This window comes from Poecilia mexicana, unplaced genomic scaffold (genome assembly GCF_051168715.1).
Source record: "Poecilia mexicana isolate PSO_F unplaced genomic scaffold, ASM5116871v1 scaffold_11, whole genome shotgun sequence".
NCBI classification, from domain to species: domain Eukaryota; kingdom Metazoa; phylum Chordata; class Actinopteri; order Cyprinodontiformes; family Poeciliidae; genus Poecilia; species Poecilia mexicana.
In genome coordinates this window covers 1,774,774-1,800,727 of record NW_028263380.1, presented here as the reverse complement: position 1 = coordinate 1,800,727, position 25,954 = coordinate 1,774,774, and the positions used below count along the sequence as shown (strand labels likewise).

At 38.8% G+C, this 25,954-nt stretch overlaps 1 protein-coding gene across 1 annotated transcript in view; it reads right to left on the bottom strand.

Moving 5' to 3' along the window:
- col28a1a (collagen, type XXVIII, alpha 1a) overlaps positions 1-25,564 on the bottom strand; it is a 35,775-nt gene extending 10,211 nt beyond the window's left edge. Inside the window, exons 1-21 of the mRNA XM_088010051.1 lie at positions 25,444-25,564; positions 22,364-22,929; positions 22,216-22,236; positions 22,027-22,086; positions 19,030-19,083; positions 18,886-18,930; positions 17,484-17,510; positions 17,158-17,202; positions 17,018-17,062; positions 13,513-13,566; positions 13,349-13,417; positions 12,749-12,817; positions 11,339-11,407; positions 7,684-7,752; positions 7,525-7,593; positions 7,369-7,437; positions 6,147-6,215; positions 5,996-6,067; positions 3,611-3,679; positions 3,064-3,135; positions 1,200-1,268 (exon numbers count right to left, since the gene is read on the bottom strand). Coding sequence (XP_087866177.1) covers positions 1,200-1,268; positions 3,064-3,135; positions 3,611-3,679; positions 5,996-6,067; positions 6,147-6,215; positions 7,369-7,437; positions 7,525-7,593; positions 7,684-7,752; positions 11,339-11,407; positions 12,749-12,817; positions 13,349-13,417; positions 13,513-13,566; positions 17,018-17,062; positions 17,158-17,202; positions 17,484-17,510; positions 18,886-18,930; positions 19,030-19,083; positions 22,027-22,086; positions 22,216-22,236; positions 22,364-22,929; positions 25,444-25,564 — 1,803 coding nt within the window. The remainder of the gene's footprint in view (positions 1-1,199; positions 1,269-3,063; positions 3,136-3,610; positions 3,680-5,995; positions 6,068-6,146; positions 6,216-7,368; positions 7,438-7,524; positions 7,594-7,683; positions 7,753-11,338; positions 11,408-12,748; positions 12,818-13,348; positions 13,418-13,512; positions 13,567-17,017; positions 17,063-17,157; positions 17,203-17,483; positions 17,511-18,885; positions 18,931-19,029; positions 19,084-22,026; positions 22,087-22,215; positions 22,237-22,363; positions 22,930-25,443) is intronic.
- Positions 25,565-25,954: the final 390 nt, after the last annotated feature.

Below are 25,954 nucleotides of genomic sequence, written 5' to 3'. Positions count from 1 at the left end.
TTCATCCATCTTTGCTTATCTTGTGGCCTACCTGACTGGCAGGCCACAGTTTGTCCGTCTGGGCAGTGTCTTGTCTGGTGGGGTGGGGTGGTCAGTGATGTCGGAGCTCCGCAGGGAACTGTGCTCTCTCCTTTTCTCTTTACTCTGTACACCACTGATTTTCAGTACAATTCTGAGTCATGTCATCTACAGAAGTTTTCCGATGACTCGCCGATTGTCGGGTGTGTGAGAGGTGGAGAGGAGGGGGAGTACAGGACACTGGTGGACGGCTTTGTGGAGTGGTCTGAAAGGAATCACCTGAGGCTTAACATCAGTAAGACCAGGGAGATTGTGATCGACTTCAGGAGGAGGAAGACGCCTTCACAGCCACTGAGGATTAAGGGGGAGGTGGTGGAGGAGGTGGAGGACTATAAATATTTGGGAGTGGTGATCGGCAACAGACTGGACTGGACATCCAATACTGATGCTGTGTACAAGAAGGGGATGAGCAGACTCTACTTCCTTAGAGCAGACTCTTGCTCCAACATCTTGTGTGCAGCAAGATGTTGGAGATGTTATACAACAGGATTGTTGCTGGTGCCATTTTCTTTGCTGTTGTGTGTTGGGGTAGCAGCATCAGAGCCAGTGACTCTAAAAGACTGAATGGGGTCATCAGGAAAGCTGGCTCTGTAATGGATCTGCAATTGGAGACCCTGGAAAATGTGGTGGAGAGGAGAACGTTGAAGAAGCTGTTGTCTATTATGGCCAACAAGCTGCACCCTCTCCATCACACAGTTGATAGACAGAGGAGCACTTTCTCACACAGACTGTTTCAGCTCCGTTGTCGCAGGGACAGATACAGGAAATCTTTCCTGCCACAGGTTATCACTTTATATAACAAACGTTAAGTTACCTTTGTACATATCTGCTCATTAATCGATATTGTACAGATTGTTTACAAAACACTTTTGTACAGACTGTACAGATTATTAATTTTCACTGTTCATACTGTACAGAATCTTACATTTTATATTTTATGCATTTATCTTATTTTTATTTTATTTTTCATATTGTAATTTGATCTGTGTGTTTGTGTATGCTGCAACTGCACAGTAATTTCCCGGTTGGGATGAATAAAGTACTTCTATTCTATTCTATTCTTTGTTTAAATAATTCCTTCAATTCCATAACATACATCCATGTGTCTGGTTTTCTTCTACCTTTGTTCCTGGGTAGCTCCGTCCAGGAGGTCCAGGTAGGCCCATCATTCCTGAGCTGCCTGGCTCTCCCTGAGCCAGGAACACATTAAACAGACAGGCTTTTGTTAAAAGCATAAGTACAACGATTTAAACCATGTGGAAAAAAGAAAATATGTGATCATCTGTATAAATAAATTAATCAACATGAATTAAACACCATAGCTATTCATAACCATCAGACGTTATTGCTTGTGTTAAAGGAAATCTCAAGTGGCCTCCTCTGAAAAAGCTCTTGGCTCTTCAGAGAACATATAGCTCCTCTCATACAGTGGCTCTTTCTGCTCTTCCCTCATCACTTTGTTTCTTATTGCCGCTGATTCTACTTCCAAGCAGCTAATTATTAGCTTTGATATTAACTGCATTGCTACATCTTCATTTGTCAGCTGTTTAGGATAAAACTGCCAACTGCATAAACATAAACACAAGTGTGGATAAACTTCAGGCGAATGGCAAAGTCCATGGTTCCACTTATTTTGGCAAATCTTCCAACTCTTGACAAGAAGAAGCAGCTTCAGACCGTCCCACTACCACCATTATGTGCTTTTTCCTAATTGCTTTTAGTTTTTCTGCAGATGTAACTGGTGGCACACCATCTAAAACAATCCGCTTTGGTCTCACCAGTCCAAACAGCAATTAGTGAACAAGCAGGTGGTTGGTTGTTAAAAAGCTGCAGTTGTGGGGAAACGTAGCGAGATTCAGTTAAACTAAGAAAATCTTGACAAGGTGAGGAAGAATAAAAACACACACAAGAGCAGAAACCAGAGAACCAGTCCATAACTCTTGTGTCCAGAAATGGGGTCCAACCGACCCCACACACGTAAAACTTGTATCATTTTCCACAGTCCTCTACGTTTGCCTCAGTCCTCGCACACACAAGGGTTAAGCAGAAAATAAAAGTCACTGAGAAACAGGAGGAGCTGGAAAACAAGAAATAACTGGGAATTTGTCATGAGTTGCGGTGGAGGTGTGAGGCAGAACGCAGCAGACCCCGGTGAAATGATGAAAATGATGGTTTAATGATGAAAAGTACACAAATAATCCCAAATCCAGGCAGTACAGTAGAGCAGAAGGTTGAGGCTCTAAACTGGTAGCAACTGGTGAAAAGGAACAAATACAGGCAGCTAGACAAAACAGCTTCGAGAAGGACCCAACAAAGACACAGAAACACAGGTGACATTACAGAGGGCATTCAGGGAACGAGACAACTGGGAACAATCAAAGGGTAGACAACACTGAGACTCATCTTGTGTGTTTGTTTCTAAAAGACACAGAAACCTAAAATAAACACAAAAACTCAAATCACCACAGAACTATATGAAGAAAGAAAACCAATGCACAGTAAACACAACTTTAGAGTCCAAAGCATGACGACAGGGTGAGCCCAAATTAATTTAATCTGGTTTTCTGACAAACTGCAGCCTACAGTTGGAAAACCTGCAGGTTCCCTACTACATTTATGAACCAGTGTCAACTGTAGAGAATTAGGAGTGGAGAATTATTGTCAGTAACTTTCTTTTGTCCAGCAGACCAACAGGGCAATGCAACATGTGGGGAAGAAGCAGCACCACTTCTTCATGCTTCAACCAGCAACAGGAAGCATTTGACATCTCAGAAGCCTTTAAATTTACAAACATTATTAATGTAAATAATTTTTGTAGTTTTGAAACCAAAACATTTACAAACATTGATACACCTTAACAGACCGATATCTCCTGAACGCTTTTGGTACTAATATCATTGATACTGTAGAGCTGAATATGATTGGTTCTGTTATAATAATAATAATAATAATAATAATAATAATAATAGGTCCTGTTCTCCATACCTTAGCTCCAGCAGGTCCAATGGGGCCCGGAGAGCCTGACAGTCCCCTGGAACCTCGGTCACCTCTATTACCCTGAGACATTAGACATCTTATCATAGATCATACTGTACATTGATGTGTGTGTGTGTGTGTGTGTGTGTGTGTGTGAGTGTGTGTATTTGTGTTTGTTTCTAATACTTTGTAGAGACCATTTTCCTGACACATACTACGTTGTGGGGACCCACTGCTCCTTGTGGGGACCGCAGCCTGGTCCCCACCAGGGGAAACACTGTTTTTGTGTCAGGGGTCAGATTTAGGACTAAAGATGAATTGAGTTTTGGTTAAGTATTTAATGGTTAGGGTTAGGATAAGCATAAGGTTTAGGCTGTAGAAATGAATGGAAGTCAATGGAAAGTCTGCACAAAGATAGCAAAACAAACGTGTGTGTGTGTGTGTGTGTGTGTGTGTGCGTGTGTGTGTGTGTGTGTGTGTGTGTGTGTGTGTGTGTGTGTGTGTGTGCGCGTGTGTACGCGTGTGCATGAGTGTCAGCTGATGATCAGAATGTTACCTTTTCTCCAGATGTGCCTGTTCCTGGTGCTCCCTCTGGGCCTTGGGGTCCTGGCAAACCCATCTCTCCCTGTTGTCAGTAGGAAACAAATAATACATGAAGCTATACAATATCCTGAAAAAGTAAAAGCATTCAGCTCTTTGCTGTTTTATTTGTTGTTTTTTAATAAATAAAGATATCCAGATGTGACACAAATCCAGTTAGGCTGTGAGCTGACCAGTCTGGAAATGACAAGGTTTCCTCTAAACCACTAAAACTGTTGTGTTAAACCAGGTGAACAACAGCTGAGATATATTTCTATTTTGCTGTTATTTGTTTTATCCTGACAGTAATTGTTGATTGTGACGTGAATTTCATGTCAAACTTAATTTCAGTTCCGACAGTAACAGATGAATGTCAGTCAGCAACGTTTTTTTAATTTTCAAGATTAAGATTCATGCTGTGTGTTTTTCAAGAAAAATACACTTTCTCACAAAAGTCTTCAAACTCATTGAATGTTTTAAATTTGGTCACATGGTGAAGTTTTGGTTCAAAACTTGAGAGTAACAACATTGAAGCAGGAGGTTAGAAATACAGGGCTCATATATTTACTGATGGTGTGTGTTGTGTTCACAGTCTGAACACAATCTGAAAACCGTGTTCAGGCACCAACACTCTGATGCTAACGGTGGGTACAACAATGAGTAATTTAATCAGCTATTATGTTTTTGGCTTTAGACTAGAGGTTCCCCTAGGGAACATTAGAGAAACTAGCACCCAGAGGACCAAGAAACCAAGCAAATGGTCAAGGAGGAAGATGTGGAGAGGTTTAAAGCAGGGTTTGTTTCTAAGCAAAATATCAAGCACTAAACACCCCCAAGAGAGAGGAGGAACAAACTGCAGACCTACTAAGATCACTGGTCAGAGAATATCAGAGCCCTTGTAACTCTGGAGGAGCTGCAGAGACTCATTAGTCAAAGTATTCAGACTGTAAAACAACCGACAAAAAACCCCAACTATGAAACATGGTGGTGGCAGCGCCATGCTGTGGGGATCCTTTGTTCAACTGAGACTGGAAGGCTACAATACAACAGGTACCATTAGGAGGTGGATTTGGTAAAAAGGAAAAATTAATGAAAAAATGGTACTACTGCAGAATAAGGTACTACTTCAGTATTAGTCTATAATAATATTCCTTTCATGCATGAATTATGTTCCTGTAAGTCAGGATTTTTTTTTCAAAAGTGTTTTTGATTTTCTTAGGGCATAAAAGTAAGGTGGGAATTTTTTTTTTTTGTAAAAATATTTTTTTTACAAAAGCGCATGTCCAACATGCGCTTATGTCTATTCTACTAATGAAATGCTGTATATTATAATGTGAATATATTTTGATATTAGTTAACAGAATGCATAAATATAGAACATTGTATTCAAGTCTAATATAATGTTTATATCCTAATATAATGTTCACTATTAGTATTAGTCTTTAGGGGTTTCACAATATTTTATGTTTTATTTTTACCTGTAAGAGTTTTCCACAGTAAGAGAGGGGACTGGATATTCCGGAGTTAGTCTGATATGCTTCCGTCTGTTCGCCATATTGGATTTAACAAAACAATTCTTGCACTTGCAATACAAGGACAATAGTTGGCAGTGTTTCTTCTGATGTACTAGTGTCCACTTTAGTGGTCTGTGTGCATTTATAACATAAAAATCCACAAGAAACACAGGAAAATGGCTTTTAGATAGCTGTCCACTGTAGTGACCACTATGCGTGAAAGGGATAATAATAATAATAATAATAATAATCTAGATTTCCCATGGATGCTTTGAATAATTCTAATCATTGGCTTCACTAATATTTGAAATTGAGTTTAGAATCTAGATAAATATTGTATTATAAAAGTTATTGAGCTACTTTAGGTATTGTTGTGTCATTTCTTTATCATAAACATCACAAGCGCTATACAAACTAAAATATTAATTTTGTTTCATTGAATTTTGTCTCATACTAATTTGGCTGCTATAATTATATACTGAATTACACACAACTTGTGTTTCATCTTTTGCTCCTTTTTGTCTCAAAATATTCGATGCCACCAGCTGACCTTTGCCCAGCTGGCATTGAATTTGACTACACTGTGTTATAATTAAATTTAAAACTTATGAAATGGACTTTGAATCTTTATATGATTGTTTTATATTGGATTCATCTGAATGATTATTGCTGCACATGAATCTAATCTGTCTGTCTAGTTTAGTGTTTTGAGAAGATACATTTCCATGTTCTTCATTATGACACATTCACAATAATCATTACAAGGCAAATTTACCTACAAGTAAATATTGGAAAATGAGCATCGTCCAGTCTAAATGTCAACTTAAACTAAAGGAACACAGAATCACCTTACGCCCTACGGTTCCATCTTCACCAGGAATGCCAGGTATCCCAGGGGCCCCATCAGTTCCCGTCTGACCCTGAAGATCATTAGTCCATCTGTAGAGTCTGTTCCCATCAACTTTATGCTGTCATTTAAACAAGCTCTGGCTCCTTTACCTTGGCCCCTGGTTCACCTGTGCCTCTTTCTCCTTGATGACCTGGCTGTCCGGGAAATCCTTGGTCACCCTGGAAAAGAAAAGAAATTGGAATACCAGCAATTAACTGATTGGATGAGCATATATTTATTATTTACATCCTAGTTTTAAAACATGAAATAAGCAAACAAGGAGATTGCAGCATTAGTTTCATCTTTCAGTTGCAGTATAGAACTGACAGATCATATTCAAAATGCTAATCTGCATAAAATCAGGTTTTGTTGAAAGCTTTTAACAAATTCACTTCAACGATAAGATTTCATTTGTGCTTTAACCCTTGTACGTGCGAGGACTGAGGCAACTGATACAAGTGATATGGGTGTGGGGTCAGCTGGACCCCATTTGTAAACACAAGGGTTAAACAAACGTTTGCCCGGTTTTCTTTTCAGGGAAAATGTTTCAAAATAGCTCAACGAGGTTAGATGGATGCCACCTGGAAACATTTATTTTCAAGACTTTATTCTAGGTCTTAGGATCTAGGTCTGGACTTTAACTGAACCATTCTTGTGCATAAATTTGCTTTAATCTAAACTTTTCTGCATGTTCAGGGTCATTGTCTTTTTCAGCCTAGCAGGTTTTCTTCCAGGATTGTCCCTTTATTAAGCTCCAACCATTTTCAACATCAACTCTGTTGTGGTTGCAAGGAGGCAAAATGGTCAAATAAAGAAATAAATAAGTTTGCAAAAAACCTTAAATGCAAAAAGACCAGTTACTCTGGTAAAATTCCTTGAGGTTTGTTCGAGACAAATGAAATAAACTGAACTGAATCGCTGTGTGATTTTTTGGCCCTCTGGTAGTTTAAGGCTACCAGAGGGTCAGCCAGGGCTGCTCTTTGGCAGCGTATTGTCAACAAGGTGTGGTCTACATGGATTAAGGTGTCTAGTAAATATGCACAGATAAACTACAGAGGTCACCAGAATCTCATTTTGTTAGTTCAGGGCAGAAAACTCAGTAAATCTTCCCTGTGTCAGTCTGTTTGGTTAATTTAACTCGATGCCGTGGGTGTTAGTTGTTTTTGCTTGTTGCTTTAACTTGTTTGTCTTGTACTCTGTGAAGCTCTTTGTAATTTTATTCATGAGAGGTGTTGTATGAAAAGAGTTGACTTACCTGCTTACACAGACAGCCAGAAAGGTGTAAAGACAGATGTTATGATGACTACCTTTAGATAAAATTCTGACACTGACCTTTGACCCAGGTGTTGCCAGCCCTGGAGGTCCTCTAGGACCAGGGGGGCCAATGGGTCCTTGTTCTCCCTAAATGCCAGGGGAAAATATTTACATTTAAAATGTTAAAATTCAAATGTACAGAGGTGAAGAATGTACAGTTTTCGTTGGCCTTGCCTTTTCTCCTTGGACCCCTGCACCCGGTGCTCCGGTCAAACCCGGAACCCCAGGTGCGCCTGTGCTTCCCTGTCAGCCAGAATGGTATGATATGGTAAACTGTGACACTTTTCAGTTTTATACAACATGAGCTACGAGTTCAGCCACAGCTAATTATACCTTATCACCTTTGTGCCCATGTCCAGGGGGTCCCATGCTGCCTTTGGGGCCTTCAGACCCTCTGTCACCCTGTAGCACACAAAGAAACTGTGGTAACACTTTATTTGAAGGGGGTTGAATAAGACTGTCATGACACTGTCATAAACATGACATAACACCTGTCATGAACATCAATAAGTCTTCATGAATAGTTATGACTGTTGTCATAAAATGTCATTCTGTGAATCATGACACTTCTAATACAAAGTTGACATTATTGAAAATGTCTTTGTTATGACAACTTCGCATTAACCAGGAAATCAGGATCTGACATAAGTTTGTCATAATAGTAGTCATAATGATTTAATTATTATACTAGCAAAAAATTTAACAAAACAATGATTAATGTCTTCGCTATGACAACTTGTCATTAACCAAGACATCTTGGTCTGACATAAATTTGTTATAAAAGTATTACTGATTAAAAATTAACTTTATGTAGTGATGACGTTCGGGAGGACGTCCGGAGTTTCATTTGGAGTACTCACCAGACGTTCGGCGGACGTTCAAGAAAACGTTTAGCGGACGTGCTTCAAACATTTAATGCTAGCTGGGATATAGCTCTGCCATGTTGTTTAGTCTTAATTTTCTTAATTTAATCGATCCTAAAGTTTTACAGCAAGATGTCTACAAAGCACTTATGAACTTAGCATTTGAAACATTATTTAAGGCTGTTTTAACCCTTGTGCGTGCGAGGACTGTGTGTGCAGTCGGTTGGACCCTATTTCTAAACACAATGGTTAAGTAGTGCAATACACCATCTCCACCAGTGAGAGGCAGCAGTGCACGAACAGGCGTGCAGTGTGTTGGTGAAGAAGAAATCTTCCATATTGTGGGGAAAACCTAACACAAGTTATAACGGCCAGACATCCTGTTTAAAAAGAAGCCGAAGTTTACTTTACTTTAAGTTTACTTTATATTTTCTTTCAGAAAATAACATTGACTATGTTCTCTTTCTTTGTAATGTTAGCTATGAGTAATTCAAGCCAATCCTACCATGCTGTAAGTTAATGTTAGCTAAAGTTATTAAACTCCATTACTGTAACGTTAGCCCTGAATATTAAACATATTTTAAAGACAGTCAAATTAGTTTTTTCCCTCCAATTTTAATCTAGCAAATTAAAAGCTAATATGTTAGTCAAAGTTATCCTTCATGTGCATTATTTAGCAACTTGGCTGATGTGACACAGTGCTTGTGTTCTTTGCTTTGGAAACTTTAGCCACATGAAGACCCATGTTAGCCTAAGGCAGTGGTTCTTAACCTGGGTTCGGCGGAGCCTCTGCCACGGAGGTAAAGACACGCTGTGTAAAGTCGTGATGACGCCCCGTTTTGCCATCACTTGCTGCAGAGGATCATGTTACATTGCTTAGCCAATCAGTGCTGCGGGAAGGAGTTCCACTCTCAGCATGGGTTTGAACTTGTCTTTAATTACTTCAGTAAAGCTCACAGTCCATCCATCCATCCATCCATTTTCTTTACACCCTTGTCCCTCAGTGGGGTCGGGAGGGTTGCTGGTGCCTATCTCCAGCTAACGTTCCGGGCAAGAGGCGGGGTACACCCTGGACAGGTCGCCAGTCTCGCAGGGCACCACCGTTTTTACCAAATTCTATAGTCTAAATCTGCTCCATAGTCACATCTTTTCGGGGTTGGTACTGCCTCTAGTGGCGTGGGGGAGGTAATACAACTAATATCATTACATTAATAAATCAGAATACAGCAAATTATTTTCTGTGTGTGTGTGTGTGTGTGTTGGGGGGGGGGGGGTCGTTGAATGCGCATATGAAACTGGGGGGGTTCGGTACCTCAAAAAAGATTAAGAACCACTGGCCTAAGGACACATGGTGGGGGGACAAAGATGGCTAATGAAGACATGCTACGAGTGTGGAGGATGATAATAAGGACCAGCCACCAGAGAAAGAAGTTCCTATTTGACCAAAGAGAAAGAAGCAAATGAAATATTCCCCGAGAAGATTAGGTAAGTCGTTTTTGTGTTAATATTTTCACCATGTGAATATTCACAAGGTGAAAATATTAACACCTTGTGTGGGTGGGAAGGGTCAGTTAAGTGTGGAAGGTGGAGCAGGAATCAACATTCACCAGTTGAGTTAAAAAGTTACGTTTCAGACAACTAAAAACTGGTGTTAAATCAATTTATTTATTAATAAGCTTCTTGCAAACAACTGTAAGTCAGATTATCTGGTTAGAAATAATTTAGAATGCTCATTAAATAAAAAATGATACACTCATGTGCCTAAAACTATACATTAAATTATGCATTCTTAATAACAACAGTGGCAATCTGTCTGAACTTCTACCAGACAAATATTTGATCAGAATAATTTTGTTCAGCTCCATTTATTATGCTACTTGTATTAAGAAATAATTGTATTGCACTTTATGACAACCAGTCATGTTAACTAGGCATTTGTCTGCCAGTCTATCATTCTAACAGTGTGCAGCAAGGGACATTTTTGGAATGGTATTTAAATAAATGGTATTTAAATAAATTACATTGTTTTTTGTTTTTGTTCTTTTTTTAAGTGACCACGATGAATTGAGTCATCACCGACTATGAGAATGTCCAGAAGAGATTCACCAAGTTTGAATTCATGAAAAGGCTTTCGCCATGATTAACTATTGCAAGAACAGCTGTAATTTCTGAGCATTTCTGGACACCTTCAAAGAGCTGCTTCCAGGAAATGAAGACAAGAAGAAGATCTCCTGTTTTCAGAGCATTACAGAAGACTATTACGAAGGAGATGGCTGACATAATCAAAGCAAAAAATGTTACTGTTGAAAGAACCTCTTTTATTAAGTTAAAGAATAAGTAATTCTGTTTTAGTTTTTCAATCAGCATTTCAGAGTAACAATATACTGACCAGATGTTAAACCCTCTGTTCTCTTAGAACAAGTTATCTTGTTTTATTCCAATGTACAAAGGGTTTGTTCTACAGTTATGATGGTAGTTATAAGTAGTCCAGTGTGTTTCACTTCACTTGAGGTAAGAGATATTAATGACACTGTAATGATACTTAATGATATATTCATAACTGTTGTTACTTGTTTCATTTTACTTAATGACACTGTAATAACACTTAATGCCATTCATAACTGGTGCTATTTGTTCCACTTTAGTTGATGTAAAAAAATTGTTAATGAGTCTGTTATTAAATCATTTGATAGTGTAATAAAGCTTAATGAAATCTATTGCTTGTCATACTTGTTTTGCTTTATTTCAGGGAATGAAAATATTAATAATTGTTTTGTTAAATTTTTTGCTAGTGTAATAATTAAATCATTATGAATAGTATTATGACAAACTTATGTCAGGTCCAGATTTCCTGGTTAATGTCAAGTTGTCATAACAAAGACATTTTCAATAATGTCAACTTTGTATTAAAAGTGTCATTATTTACCAAATGACGCTTTATGACAACAGTAATAAATATTCACGAAGGCTTATTCATGTTCATGACAGGTGTTATGCCATGTTTATGACAGTGTCATGACAGTCTTATTCACCCCCCTTCAAATAAAGTGTTACCAAAACTGTGAGTTGACACTTGTGTGGTTTATTAAAGGTCAGGTTGACTCAACAAATTCCAGATGACTTGCCTTTGGTCCTACTAGACCATCACCAGGGAAACCACCAGACCCTTGTATTCCTGTAGGCCCCATCGGACCCTGAACATTAGAACCAGTACAAAACAAAACCAGACATTATTCTCCTGTGGAAGTTTACTGTTGCACACAGTTTGTAACAGTGACCAAGCCTCATTAACATGAATGTTTCATCAAAGTAGTAAAACTACAAGAAATAGCAACCTCAGCAGAAAAAACTGAAGAGTGTATAGCGACCTGTTCAGTCAATTAAGATGCAAAAAATTTGAATAATAATAATAGGTTTTGTTAATAATGTCTTTTGTATCTTTAGTTCTCATAAGTCTGCAAAAGCAAGTAGCTACAATGGATAAAAACATTTAAATGAATGAATAAATAAAAGAGATTAAAACGAATATCTCAGAAAGTGAACCAAGCATTTTGTTAAAACAAATGTCTGAAGATCTTTTTTAAAACGGTAGATTGTGGTCAGTGATGGAGTCACATAGAAGTGGAACGGCTCTCAGTTTTTGTTTTGGGTGAGTGGAGAAGGTTTGGCTGAGTATAGTTTTGTGGGTTAATCAAATCCACATTGTGTACAAATTTAACTTAAAGGGACAATGTGATTTTCAATCATTTACATTGCCTATTAGAATTTTAAATCAAGTCAAATCATGTCTTATTTACAGCACCTTCCAGCAAAAAGGCAGTGTAGAGGGCTTCACATGATATATATAATAAAGTAACCAGTTATGAAACAATAAAAAAAAACTTACAATTTTCCAAATGTCATTATCAACATCATCAAGAATAATCATCATCAAATACACATCAAATACCTTGATCAATGATCCAGTTATTATTGATAACATCTCCAAAAAGGTGAGTTTGACTTAAAGGGGCTTTCAGTTGTTTTACACTTTTCTGGACATTTATTCCTGATCGGTGCTTCATAAAACTGAATGATCTGTCACTTGTTCAAATAAAAAGAAAGAACTAAGAACAGCTGACTCAGTGAATGGTTTCATCAGCTGCATTCTGATCTGTGTAAACAGTTCAGAAAGTACAGAACAAAGAAGACTCGGCACAGCAGTGACCCTTCAGCTTAACAACATCACTTCATCAGAAGAACCCTGATCTAAAATCTAAATCTCTGCAGCAGAACAATGATCCAATATATCCATAAAATCTCAAAAATACAACAAAGACCTTATCAACATCCACATCGAAGGCCAAGAAACCCTTAGACATGTCTGAATTTAAGCAGTTCTGCAAAGAATAATGGAGCAGAGCTCCTTCACATGGTGCAGAAATGTCATGTGTTAACAGCATAACAGTATAACGCTGAGAACAAATAGAAACATTGGAGAGAAGTAATATTCTCTTCAGCTGTTGTCAGAGTGTGGTTTATTTTTGTCAACTGACCTGACTTCCCGGCTCACCAGAACCCGTTGGACCAAGTGGACCTGGTCTTCCTTGGCTTCCCTTGTCACCCTGAAAGAGTCATTAATTATAGGTGAGATATTTCAATGCTCCAGGTACTCCGGCTTCCTCTCACAGTCCAAAAACATGACTGTCAGGTTAATTGGTTTCTCAAACTTCTCCCTAGGTGTGAGTGTGTGTGTATGGTTGTGTGTCCTGCCTGTGTCTGTGTTGCCCTGCGACAGACTGGTGACCTGTCCAGGGTGACCCCGCCTCTCGCCCGGAACGTTAGCTGGAGATAGGTACCAGCAACCCTCCCGACCCCACTGAGGGATGGATGGATGGATGGATGGATGGATGGATGGATGGATGGATGGATGGATGGATGGATGGATGGATGGATGGATGGATGGTTGGATGGATGGATGGATGGATGGATGGATGGATGGATGGTTGGATGGATGGATGGATGGATGGATGGATGGATGGATGGATGGATGGATGGATGGATGGATGGATGGATATTTTAATGCATGCCTCATGTTCCCAGCCCTCATAACTAAGTGCTTTCTGATTCAAATATTGAAAGAATCCATAAAATACCTTGGGACCCGGGAAGCCAACACCATTTTCTCCTGGAGGTCCAGGTGTCCCCCTTGTTCCTGCATTGCCCTTTTCAAACACCAAACAGGAAGATTTGAATCTTACCTTAGCTTGGGAGCAAAATAAACTCAGAGTATCCAAGACTTTTTGAATAATTTTCCTACTTTAGGTCCTGATGGTCCCTCTGGCCCCGGGTCTCCTGGTGGCCCTCTGTCTCCCTGGAAAACAGAACAAAGCAAAAATTTAAAAACAAGAAGCATTGCATACTGACATGCTTTCTTTGCCAGCTGTAGCAAAAGAAGTCACCTTTATTCCCTAATGTGATTCATTTATTCATGTAATATTTCAATCGCAAACACAAATGACACCATAATTACACATAACAAACAATCGATAAATGTGACCATAAAGTACAGAATCGTACTCTGACTGTCTTTTTCCTTCTTGTGCATTTGATCAGGTTCAGTCAGGTTTGGGTGTTTTTGTCTAGTATTTGTTTTTCACATCTTTAAAATTGTTTCCATCCATTTCCTGAAACTCATGCAGTAGCTTTTTATAGTCCACCTGCAACACCCTCACACTGCAACATGAGTCAGCTTTATTTCTATAGCACCATGAGACATTATTATTATTTAATTTCCCTTTGGGATTAATAAAATATTTTTGAATTTGAATTTGAGGAATGCTTTCATTAGAAAAATAAAATGTTCTTACTACCACGTTCCTGATTTTATTGGCCTTGGCTGCTTTCCTGTGTAAGAAATGAAGCTATAAAGTGAGCCATTACTGCCACCTGGAGGACTTGGAAGGGTATAACCTCCACACTAGAGATCTACGATTTCTGTCCACCAGGACCAGACAACCACACAAACATTAGGTCATAAATTATTTATTTTGTGTGTTATATTATACTTAAACTAATTTTATGAATGGTGGTGTTTTTATTTCACTGTATGTAAACATTTGTTGGAGTCAGTGACATAATCGTCAGAGTCAAACCCGGACAAACCCATGTTTTGCAGACATGGGTTTGTCCGGGTTTCATTCACTTTTAATTTAGGGCAGTTTGGAATCTCTAGTCAAGCAGCAGACGGATCAGACATACAATATGAAAACTTCACAGAAAGACCAAAGCCAGGATTTCTTTTTTTTTAAATCACAAGTTCCATTAATAAGTGGAATAACATTTCCTTCACTATTAACAATGATCACCAATATCTAGCTTTAAAAGTCCATTAGCAGAAACAAAGTTTGTGATAGCTGTTCATCACTGACTGTATTAAGTAAAGTCATACGACTGGGAAGGCTTTATTTGAACAATTGGTGATTTTTATATTATTTAATTTCTTATTTAATGTATTTTTTAAAATAATTTCAATCCTTGAAAGCATTAATGCGCTTAGGAGGGGATGTTTGGATCCAAACTTTTTCACATCTTTTTGTGAAAACAGTGGTCTGGTGTTTATTGGTCGTCTGCTCTGCTCTCCCTCCTTCCCTCTGTTAGAGCAGACCAGCAGAAACAAAGTTTCTGTCTGGTTTTCACTGAGACAAATCAAACTCTCATAACTCTGCCATAGATGTCTATTAGACTTGATACTTGATGAACATCAAACCAAAAAACCTAAATAAAGCTTTGGCGGCAGATGTAAGTGACTGTCCTGGGAACTAGAAGCAGACTATATTAACACTGAACATTGTGGAACTGTGATGATGAATCCTGTTGTTTCAGTGACCTTGAAAGGGGCAACAACCATTTAAAAAGACAGGGAATGGATAATATGCCCAAATCCTCATCCTCTGGAACAAAGTCTGCTCAAAGACCCCCAACTAAACATTGGAAGCTTGGATTCCCTGCTTTAGAAAGGCTACATTGGGAACAGGATAATACCTAATCCACATCTCACATTCCACAAGTGCAGAGCAGGAGATGAACTAAGAGTCTGCAGCACACATGGCAGACAGGAATCTTTCAATTACTCCACACAACCAAATGAGTCTGTTTCCTGCTGGCAGAGAAAGCTCAGTTGCTGCTCACTGTGGGACAAACATGCTTTATGGAGAAAGCCTTCACTTTCCTTCACTTTCCTTGTCTGCATGAAAACAAGGAACAATGTTCACACACTAACTGCAGAGTTTTGCACATATTGGAGCCTCTGTAGACTCTTGTTACACATGGTAAGGAGCTGTGCATTACAACAGTCCAGTCTAATAGACCCAAAGTCATGGTATAGTTTGATCTGGTAGGATGAGAGTGGAGCCTAGTTTGGCAACATTATGAAGTTATGGAAGGAGATTTAGCAGAGTTGGTTTACATGAGATTCAAAGGTAAGATGGGAGTTTATTGGAACTGGACAATGTAGAGACCAGAGAAGATGATGCTGGTTAGAGATAACGCTAGTTGAGAAGAATGCCACCACTCAGACAACCGGTAGAGGTAAGGAAACTCAGCTTTTTTAATACTTCAAGTGGGATCTCGAACGGACACAGGCTCGACAACAGGTAGCTATGGCAACTCAAATGACAGTCAGCATCGACAAGGAACCCACAACTCAGGATAAGGAAATGAAAGACTAAATACCTACAGAACATGATCAAAGAACAAGGCACAGGAAGTACCATCAGAAGACTAAGATGGAATCAATTAACCAATAAAAAGGAAAACACAACACACAAGAGGGGTAAAAGTAACATACAAGCATTACAAAATCCAAATCCCCCAGACTGGATGTGGTGGTGGAGGGTGAGGGACACCAGACTCATGGGGACATTAAGACTCCACACAAAGCAGGTATCGGCACTTAAGCCAATAAACAAGTTGGTCTTTAGTTTTACAAAGAACACACTACAAGATAAAAAGATCAAATGATGAAATGTATTGTTCTTAATACAGCTGACAAAGGTGAATAATGTATGCTTTATTCTGATCCCAGTGCTGCTGTCTTCATCTTAATCATTTATATATGAATCATAATGATTTAAATTGGACATAAATACATTTTGGTTGTATTGTCCAGTCATGATGAAGAGCTGATGGATGTGCTTCCTCTCAGTGTGGAAGGCCCTGCACAGGATGGTGAGGGGATTTGAGAGGGTCTATTTCAGAACTGCTACAAGAACAAAGACTTTAATCTGAGTTCAGGACATACAACAAAAAAATACTGTTTTTAACTGTATGTACATGTCATTATTGCTCTAGATGTCGTATTTTTTTCTCTCTCTTTCTGACTGACTTATCCTTCAGCCTGTTCTTTTAACTGATCTGTAGATCCACACAAATGCATTGGATCAATTTGGGTAATAACATAGTTAGATGACCTGTTTTATGATCATAAGTATGTTTTTTTTTTTTTTTTTTTTTTACTGTGCTCAGCTGAAACTTGCGTACTGACAAAAGATTATGCAAAACATCTGAGCAAATCACAGAACAGTGATCTAGGGCTTTGTTTAGATAATGATACAACTCAATTCTAAAGAAAGTATTACTTTTATTTTTATTATTTTTTAATCCATTTAAATCCAAAGGTTGTTCATTATTAAGTATATCAACAAACCCTGCTTAAATTTAACATCCAAGAGTCACAATTCTGGAATGTACTGGATTGTTTATTAATAATTTGCAAGTATGTGTGAAGATTGTTAATCAAAGTAATAATATTATTTAGACATCACCTCCTCTCCTTTACGGCCTGCTAATCCAGCAGGTCCAGCCAGACCCTGTGGAGAAACAAAACGATATCTTAGTTTTTCCTTGCACTTCAGCGAGCTTTTATCACAACAGTTTATTGATGTAACACAACAATAATGCCTACTTTTCCTCCTTTTGCACCAAACGCTCCAAATTCGCCTTGTTCCCCCTGAAAGATGAACACAGACAGCAGAGGAGAGAAAACATCTGTTGAACCCAGACACTGACTCAAGTCAAACCAACTGAAACCAAAGCTGTGCTGACTGATTTTTGGTTACGACTGTCTACATGTGGAACTTATTTGTTTATGATGGGAAGCCATTGATTAAAACATGACATAGCTGCAAACAAATGAATCCAAAATGTGCTCTTTGTGTTTGTAATCAAGAAATATGCATCACATAGTTCCAGTCAAAATTTTCCATAAATATGTTATTTAGAAATGCATACCTTTTCACCTTTCCTGCCAGGTCTCCCCTGTCAAAAGAACCACCTTACATTATTCGTTTTCCATCATGTTGTACAAGCCACATTATCATTAAACATTGCAGTAGTTCAGATTTCCTGAAGTAATGTCCTTTAATGTTATTACCAGCTCCTTGAACTGTAGTGGACGTGTGAAAGGCTAACAGAGGCTCAGAACATTTTAACAAGTTTTACACATTCTAAATTCAACCTGAAAATGACTAAATGTTTATATTGGTGGAATATTTGTGTTCATTATAATCTAATCTTTCAAAAGAAACCACATAACTACTGAGTTATTGCTGAGTTTTTGCTGTTTTCTTAGCCAGATTTGTCTCAGACTTGAATTGTACTAAGGGGTCTGAAGTGTTGACTGGATTTAAACCTAACATTGTGTTAATGCAGTTACAATTTCATGCCATAATTTCCATCCAAATCCTTCTTTTGGTCTGGTGTTTCTTACCAGCTACTGTCAATGCCTGAGTTCTGCTGGACTCTGCTGGCAGTCACACAGATGTTGTGCTTTGAAAACTTTGTAGCTTCAGTTTTTTTGTTGAAAGTTCTCACTGCTGTCAGAGCTTCATTACTTTCTAGTAAAATAATATTCACACTGGATAAAACCAGATCCTGTAAAAGTCCATATGATTTAAATCTGCTTGTATTATAAAATATGTTTGGATGACTTCTGTTGTGAATTATTGATATAAATAAAAAAAGAGAATTTGAAAATGAACAGGAATAAATGTGTTTAAAACAATTGCCTACTTGTGTTAACAAAAAAAAATTCCTGCTGATATTCTTGCACCGGAAATCCTGGATCATCAGGAACTTCATGGTGAGGGTTTAATTGTTGTGCACATAACTTTGAATGTCCAAAAGGCTCCGATGAGCATCTGAATGGTCTGTTCTTGAAGAATGCCCAATACAACATTGTTGCCATCAGTGCAGAGCTTGCTTAAGAAGTGGTCATTAAGACATCACAAAACATAGTAACTTTTTGAACAGTCCAGGAACTAGATGAGCATCATGTAACAAGGCAAAAGAATTATCATGAGTCAACTGTGGTTTAGTTGGAAGAGCGGTAGTCTTGCAGTCTGTAGTTGATTTTGCTTTAAGCTACAGTCAGTGTGCTCCTGGTCAAGACACTTAACATCAGGTTGCCTACTGATCTGTGGATTGGTGTGTGAGTGTGTGTTTTGTTAGTGTGATTGATTAAAAACACTGGGAGGTCAGCAAGAAAAGAACACCACTAAATAAATTCAATTAATTTACCATGTGTCATTCAAGAACATCAACATTGACGTTCTGACCAGTGAACATTATATTTCCTAGTTAGTAATGCCATCATAGGAAAGTAGCAGGAGAGGATTGAAATATTTTGAAATACCTCAAGGCCCGAGATTCCTGGGCGCCCATTAGTACCAGGTTCACCCTGAATTCAACAAATTCAAACAAAACAACCTGTCAAACAACTCTTCATCACTTAATCCAACTAATAAACAACAGAAAATGACAACAGATAAAACTTTACCTGAGACCCCTTTGGACCTGGAGCACCATCCAAACCTGTCTTACCTGGTTTCCCCTGAATCAAAGAAAAGAATCACTTATGCAGCCAGGAACTCCAGACTGCAAAACATACTGATCATTTATCCTGGTATTATTGCAACATAGGAGCATTGAAAATGGAAGCATGGTGGAGATTTCTACCAATGATGAACAGGCAAAGGAAAAAAACACACTGGGATCACTGGATCCCAGTGTGTAATATTAGAACCATCCAACAGGGACTGTCTTTGGAATGAAGAAGGTTTCTCATGGTTGTTGGAAATTTGATGAGATCCCTAATGTAGAATGGTGCCTTTCCATATAGGCACTGATATGTGAGGAGACAGTTTGTGTTGAGTCCTCATGTGTAACAGGAGCCAGTGGACAGAGTGGAGCACGGCGGTGGTTTGGTCATCTATGTTCCCTGGTCAGCATCCTGCTGGAACTGCTTTTTAGAAGTAATCTCAACTTTTGTTCAGCTTCAGTTCACACTCTAAAACATGTGGGCTGGTCAAACGTGGACTGAATTGTTCTACATTTGTATATTTGGTTCCACACACTACAAAGTACAGCAAATGGTGTACAGGGTTTAGTTGTAGCAAAAGCATGTACCAGTACTGAGAACAGAAACTAGCAAAGCAGGGTGAATTAAAATAATAACAGCATGAACTGTGACCAATTTGTCAACAACGGAAACATTCAATACTTGCAGGTCTAATGTACACATGGCAAAAAGTACATTTAAATCAGTGACCTGACTGTGGCTTGTCTCCAACACAAGCTGGAGTTTGCTCACGGTTGATCCCCCATCACTGAACTTTCTTTCCAAACATTTCTCTTCAGTACTGCCTCTGATAAATTCAACCCACTGACAACCTGCTACGTTTGCGGTCTGGACATAATGTCCCATTATTTAACATCATTCACTTGACGTGTATTAGAATCAAACAACTGCATCTGCAATCAGGCCACCAGAATTGCTATTGAGGATGAGAGAATATATCTGACTAAACCCTTTTCTAAAGAACATGAAGGACACCTGCAGACTGGGCCGTAAAGCTGCTACAGAACTAGTTGCATTTAAAAGCATCAGCCAGGCTAACAGATTCACTCTCTGGCTACACATTAGGTAAACCTAACAGGATTTTGGAGCTCATGGCACATTGATCATCATTCATTCATGTTGCAGTTCAATTTGAGGCTCAATCAACCAAATAACGTTTTTTAATCTGCTATTGTCCAGTTTTGGTGAGCTTGTAGGAAATGTAGCAGTGCTCTGCTGATAGGAGTGGTACCCAGTGTGTGCTGCTGTAACCCATCTGCTTCATGACTTAACAGGTTGGATGGTATTTGCCATACATTGGAAGTAGCGGGCAGTTTTTGAGCTACCTTTGCCTATCCATTGTCCTGCACCAATGTCTTCATTCTCAGCTGACACCAACAAGGCACACATGTTCCAGACTTTCTATGTGAACATTTTCTCTGTGAACTGATACAGCTGCGTGTGAAAATCCCACCAGCTCACCAGTTTCTGAAACCCTCAGACCAGCTGGTCTGGCGCCAACAGCCACAGGTGATTTGCTTTAAGAAGTAACTGAATAAGTATGCTTAATAAAGTGATCAGTAAGTCTTAAATACATCAGTATCTTTTTCATTATTTTAAATGGAAGGTAGTTGGTATCATAGATATAAATACAATATTTAACAGTTAGATTTGGATTTAAGATCTAGATTTGCTAAAAGTGAACGTGTTCATATATATATATATATATATATACATATATATATATATAAAACATACATGCTCATATATGACAGCTTAGACACCATGGAACATATCTGAACCAACAAACAGCTGGGCTAGACTGAGAATCATCTTTACCTGCTCAACCACAACCTTCAGATAAAAAGAAAATGCTAACTCTCATGGGTGCTGTTAAATCAATCAATCAATCAATCAATCAATCAATCAATCAATCAATCAATCAATCAATCAATCAATCAATCAATCAATCAATCAATCAATCAATGTGTATGATGTTATTTAAAGACTATCTTACAGATCTAGTGACCAAAGTGCTGAACAGAAAACATTAACCACAATCAATCAGACTAAAGACAGAAAAAATAAATATAGCATTAATGAAAAGCACAGCCCGACAATATTTGCTCAACTGGAATAAAAAGCTACCTTGAAAAGATGAGGATTTAAAAATCCTTAAAAACATTCAAAGTGTCTTGACTTGTAGTGTTGTAGAAGAGCAGCAACACTCAGATCAAGCGTGAGGTAGAAAAACTTCCTTCTTTAATATCAAACTATCAGCAGGATCTGACACAATTTGATGAGAACAGGTAGCACAGAAAACTGACTGTCCAAGACTCAGATAAACTCAAACAACTGTTAAGGACCCAGCAAAGACAGAGCACAACACTAGAGGTTAAAAACATGCAGGAACAATGAGGGAACATGACAGAGCGGGTACAATCAAAGGTACAACATGATAACACTGGGACTAATTAACCAATAAAGGGAAAAACATGACACCAGATGACTGAATTTATTGATCAACCTGTACTAGAAAACCATAATGCTCACACAAAGTATTAGACATTCTCACAAAAAAGAGAGATGGTTCCAGAGTTCTGGAGCAACAACACAACAACACACTCTGGTCACAAGATGAGTCCTGTCCAGAAGCCACTGGTGTGTCTTCTTCTGGAAACATGCTTGTTTATAAGTTCTATTAAATAAAAACAATGCCTGATCATTTATAAGTTTAAATATCAAAATGAAAAATCTTAAAATAAAACATACAGGCTGCCAGTGCAGAGCAGACAATCTCAGGGTAATGTGAAATACTAAACCATAACTAGGTGGTGTTTCTCTATATATGAATTTACGAAGGCCTTAAGATCATCCAGCATGCAGAAATGCCCTTAACCTACTTAGTGTGATACATGTCAATGACAGCATACTTACCAGACTGCCAGGGCGACCCCTCTCCCCCTTCTCACACCTACAGTTCTTTGGCTGTGGGCACTGAAATAAAGATACAGAGAACACATCTTAACTGACACACTGTAAATATATAGTAAATATATAGTAATCAAAGATGCAAATAGTCTCTGACTGAAAAATATGTATAATCTGAGAGCAAATGTTACTTACCCCTGTTGTAACAACTGTGTTCTGCAAGAAGGGAAAAAATCAGTCTCTAAATATCTGTCCTTTAAAAATGGAAATATGAATAAAATCATAGTACTCGTGATGGAACAAGAGCAGAGCTGGACCTCTCCACCACAGCAAATTTACTCACTATTTCACTGAAGAGTTTTTCATCAAGCTGGCTGTCAGAGAGACTGAGCACATGCTGCTGTTGGGGGGCACTGGCAATGGATCGTAGCTGTGTTCCCATGGTATCTGGGTTGGGCTGTGCAGACAGCCTGATGGTGAACACCCTGATGTTGTGCTGTTTGGCCTCTGCAGCCGCTGTGATGGCACTGGGGCTGCGAGGGTGGTCTCTTCCGTCCGTCATGAGCAGCGCCACCTTGAGACCACTGGGGGATGTCTCCTGCCTGAATACCTTGGTGGCATTGGTGATGGCATAGGCAGAGTATGACCCATGGCCAATGAAAGTCATTGAGGCCACCCGACTCTGGAAGACGTCCATGTCCTGCCAGTCTCTGAAGTTATGCTCTACTGATACTTTGCTGCTGTACTGCAGGGCAGCGAGGCGCAAGCGCAGACGCCAGCCTGCAGGCTGAAGCTGCATGAGCTTGGTGCTGAAGCGCAGGATGAACGTCTTCTGCTGCTCAAACAGCACAGGTTGGGCATTCTCTGTACTGTCCACTATGAACATGATTTCCACTGGGCAGACCAAGGCTAGCCAGAGAGAAAACAGTCTTATTACATTTGAATAGTACTGAAACAATAACATTTAACTGTGGCTCCACCGGTCAAATATGATTGAATTCCTTTGAGTCACTCTCTGTTACTACTGACATTGTGTAGTGAAACAGAGCCAACAGATTCACTTCAACAGTAGGCAGCCTCTTGAAGCTGATGACCACTCCTTTTAGAGCTAAATGGTTTCAGTCCACATCAGTTTATAAAAAAGGTCTATAATCAAAAATAACTACATTTTTTATATCTATCATCATACACCACTATTGCTGGCCATAAATCTGAAATGGCCATATCTAGACAATTTCAAGTTCATGACAATTATTCACAAATGGACATTTAAAACAGCTGCTAATCATCTAAGGAGTGGACATTCCAGTAAGTTTCATCCAAGGTCACACTGTGAAATACTTTGAGATTAAGGAGCTTCATCCCAGATTCTATAAGCCTCAGTTAGGAGTTTAAATATTAAGGTGTGTGACAGTAAAAGCACAAAAACTACCACTGAAGCAGCTTGACGTGTGTGGAAGAGTTGCCAGGAAAAATATGCTTTGGTTCAAAAAAGAAAATGGCAACATCACTTGCAACGTTACAACCCAACCATCTTCAACCTCTGGAACAATCACCTTCGGCAGATGAAACCAGGATTTGGAAAAGATCCAAAAATCTTACACGAAATAATGTGGTAGCATGTGAAGCACATAACCACAGAAGATAAACAGAATTACATATCTCTGGAAATGTCTCCAAAATCTTTTTTTTTTTTTTTTTTTGCTGTCAGTTCAAAACACTGCTTGAGACTGTGTGAAACATAGCCACCCAAATGAGATGGTGAGGGAAAGGAAATGCTGTCACACACAAACTTCAATAACACTTCTGGTAGCTGCCAACTTCACTAAATCCTTCGCTTTATGGGCCAAACATTACAATTTGGACCAATAAGTAATGCTTTTCTTTCTCTGCAACAAAAACTTTCTGTGTGTCTTTTGCTCCATTGCAGGGCCGCATTTAAAGTGGACATTAAGATCAAGTGGAGATCATTACGTCCCCACAGTTCGAGTGGAAAATGTGCGGGACCTAATGGTACTGTGTGAAGCATTTTGTAATTTGTCATTATTAATCTAAGGAAACAGATATGTTTGGGTTTCCTCAAGTCTGTGTTTTGGAGCAATGTTTGTTCATTGTTTATACTCCATTTAGCTCGGAATATTACAGGGCCTTCCACGTGAACACTTGCACAAAATTGCTGGTGGCCCTCTATTAATGACTGAAAAACCTACAACAGTCACTAAAATAACTTTAAACTGAATAAATATAACATAAACGTAACATAACATAAATGTTTACTGAAAATTAACCAATGGAAATCAGAAATTGCATTTAAATTGTGGTTCAACAAAATCTTTCATAAAAACTATGATTAGTAAACTAGTAAAAAGGGCCTGGGCAAAAGTGATGGCACCGCTTGAAAAGATAGAAATCAATTTCACCATAGGAACATGTTAAACTAAGGTCTGTCCACTATTAGTACTCCAGTTGTCATTAAACCTGTAATCAGTCTGTCTACCCATTAAAAGGCTGACACGTAGTCATTGCGCTGCTTGGTGAAGGGAATGTACTAAAGTGAAAATCAATCATGGGAAGGGAAGGAGATTTTAGATTACAGAGTTAGACTCAGGACACCAGGCTACTTCCCACTTAGATGTGGACTGAACACATCCAAGGTCCTCAACTCAGTTCACTACATAATGTGCAAAAACAAAGATGAGACTGAGGCTTCCAAACCAGATGCTCTTCTATCCCTGGAACAACACAAGCAGTAACAGCCTATGTGATGTCTCTTTAAGACAGCCTAAGCTGAACCTGGTGATGTTATTTGTATGTGTCACTACTCCGCTGTCGAGAGTGTGGGAGAAAAGTGCTCCAGATGGGCTCATGGTCTGAGACTGACCTTTACATTTTATCTTCCTAACTCTGAGTGACGTTACAGACTGTTTGGACTCTGCTTATTTCATGTCTGACAATTCAGCAGCCATTCAACCAGGCTTTTTAAGGTTGCTGAAGAGTGTGTTAAAGGACAAATGTGTTTATTAAAGGACAAATACTGAGGAATTCCTATTGCCAGTGTGGTTGTGAGTTTTTGACTGTCCTGATGATTGTCTGCTTCCTCCTCACCACCACTGAACATAACCCAAGAGTTGCAATAACCTGACGGGATCCTCGGGGGAATACAACATTCACTGAGAACAAGCTCCACTAGAATGTGAACTCAGTTCTTGCTTTGGGATCAAATCAAGGACCAGGTAGTGCTTTAAAGCCACCTAGTATTCCATACTCCCTCAACAATCCACATAGAATACCTTAAGGGACATGGTCACAAACATTTTCTAGATACATAAAACACATGTAGACCACACTATCCAACCTCATAGCCTTAAACATTCAAATAAACTTGCACTGCCTTCATAAAGAGATCAGTTGCACAACACTCACGTTTGGCCTTGTATGTGATGACCTGGCTGTCTCTATGGTCTTTCCTCCTGTTTTGGCATTTGATTGGACATGACAGCATCAAAATTAGCGCACAAATCTTCACAAGCTCCAGCACATTCATTGTAGAGTGAGCTGCAGAGAGAGAAAAATGCAGAGATGTATTTAGTGAGAATCGGTGGCAGGTAGTAAACCTGTAGTAATTTGATGTGGACACATGAGGGAGATGTAAGTATCCAGACTGAACACAGATTTACCGCTGGATATAATTTCAGTCCCTGATAGTTATCCTACACTGTATTTTTCTATGAAACTATAGACTTTATGCTCACTTTTTCCATAGTGTGTGCTGTGCTACAACAGTGAATTCAAAGCTACACATTTCAGTGCATTCACATTTACAGAATTTGCTTCTGGTCTTGGTTTTTATGAAACAGCTAAATTGCTTTGATATTATTTTATGATGCATAATTCCATGTAGTCTTCTTGCCCTCTATCACAACCAGAATTCCCA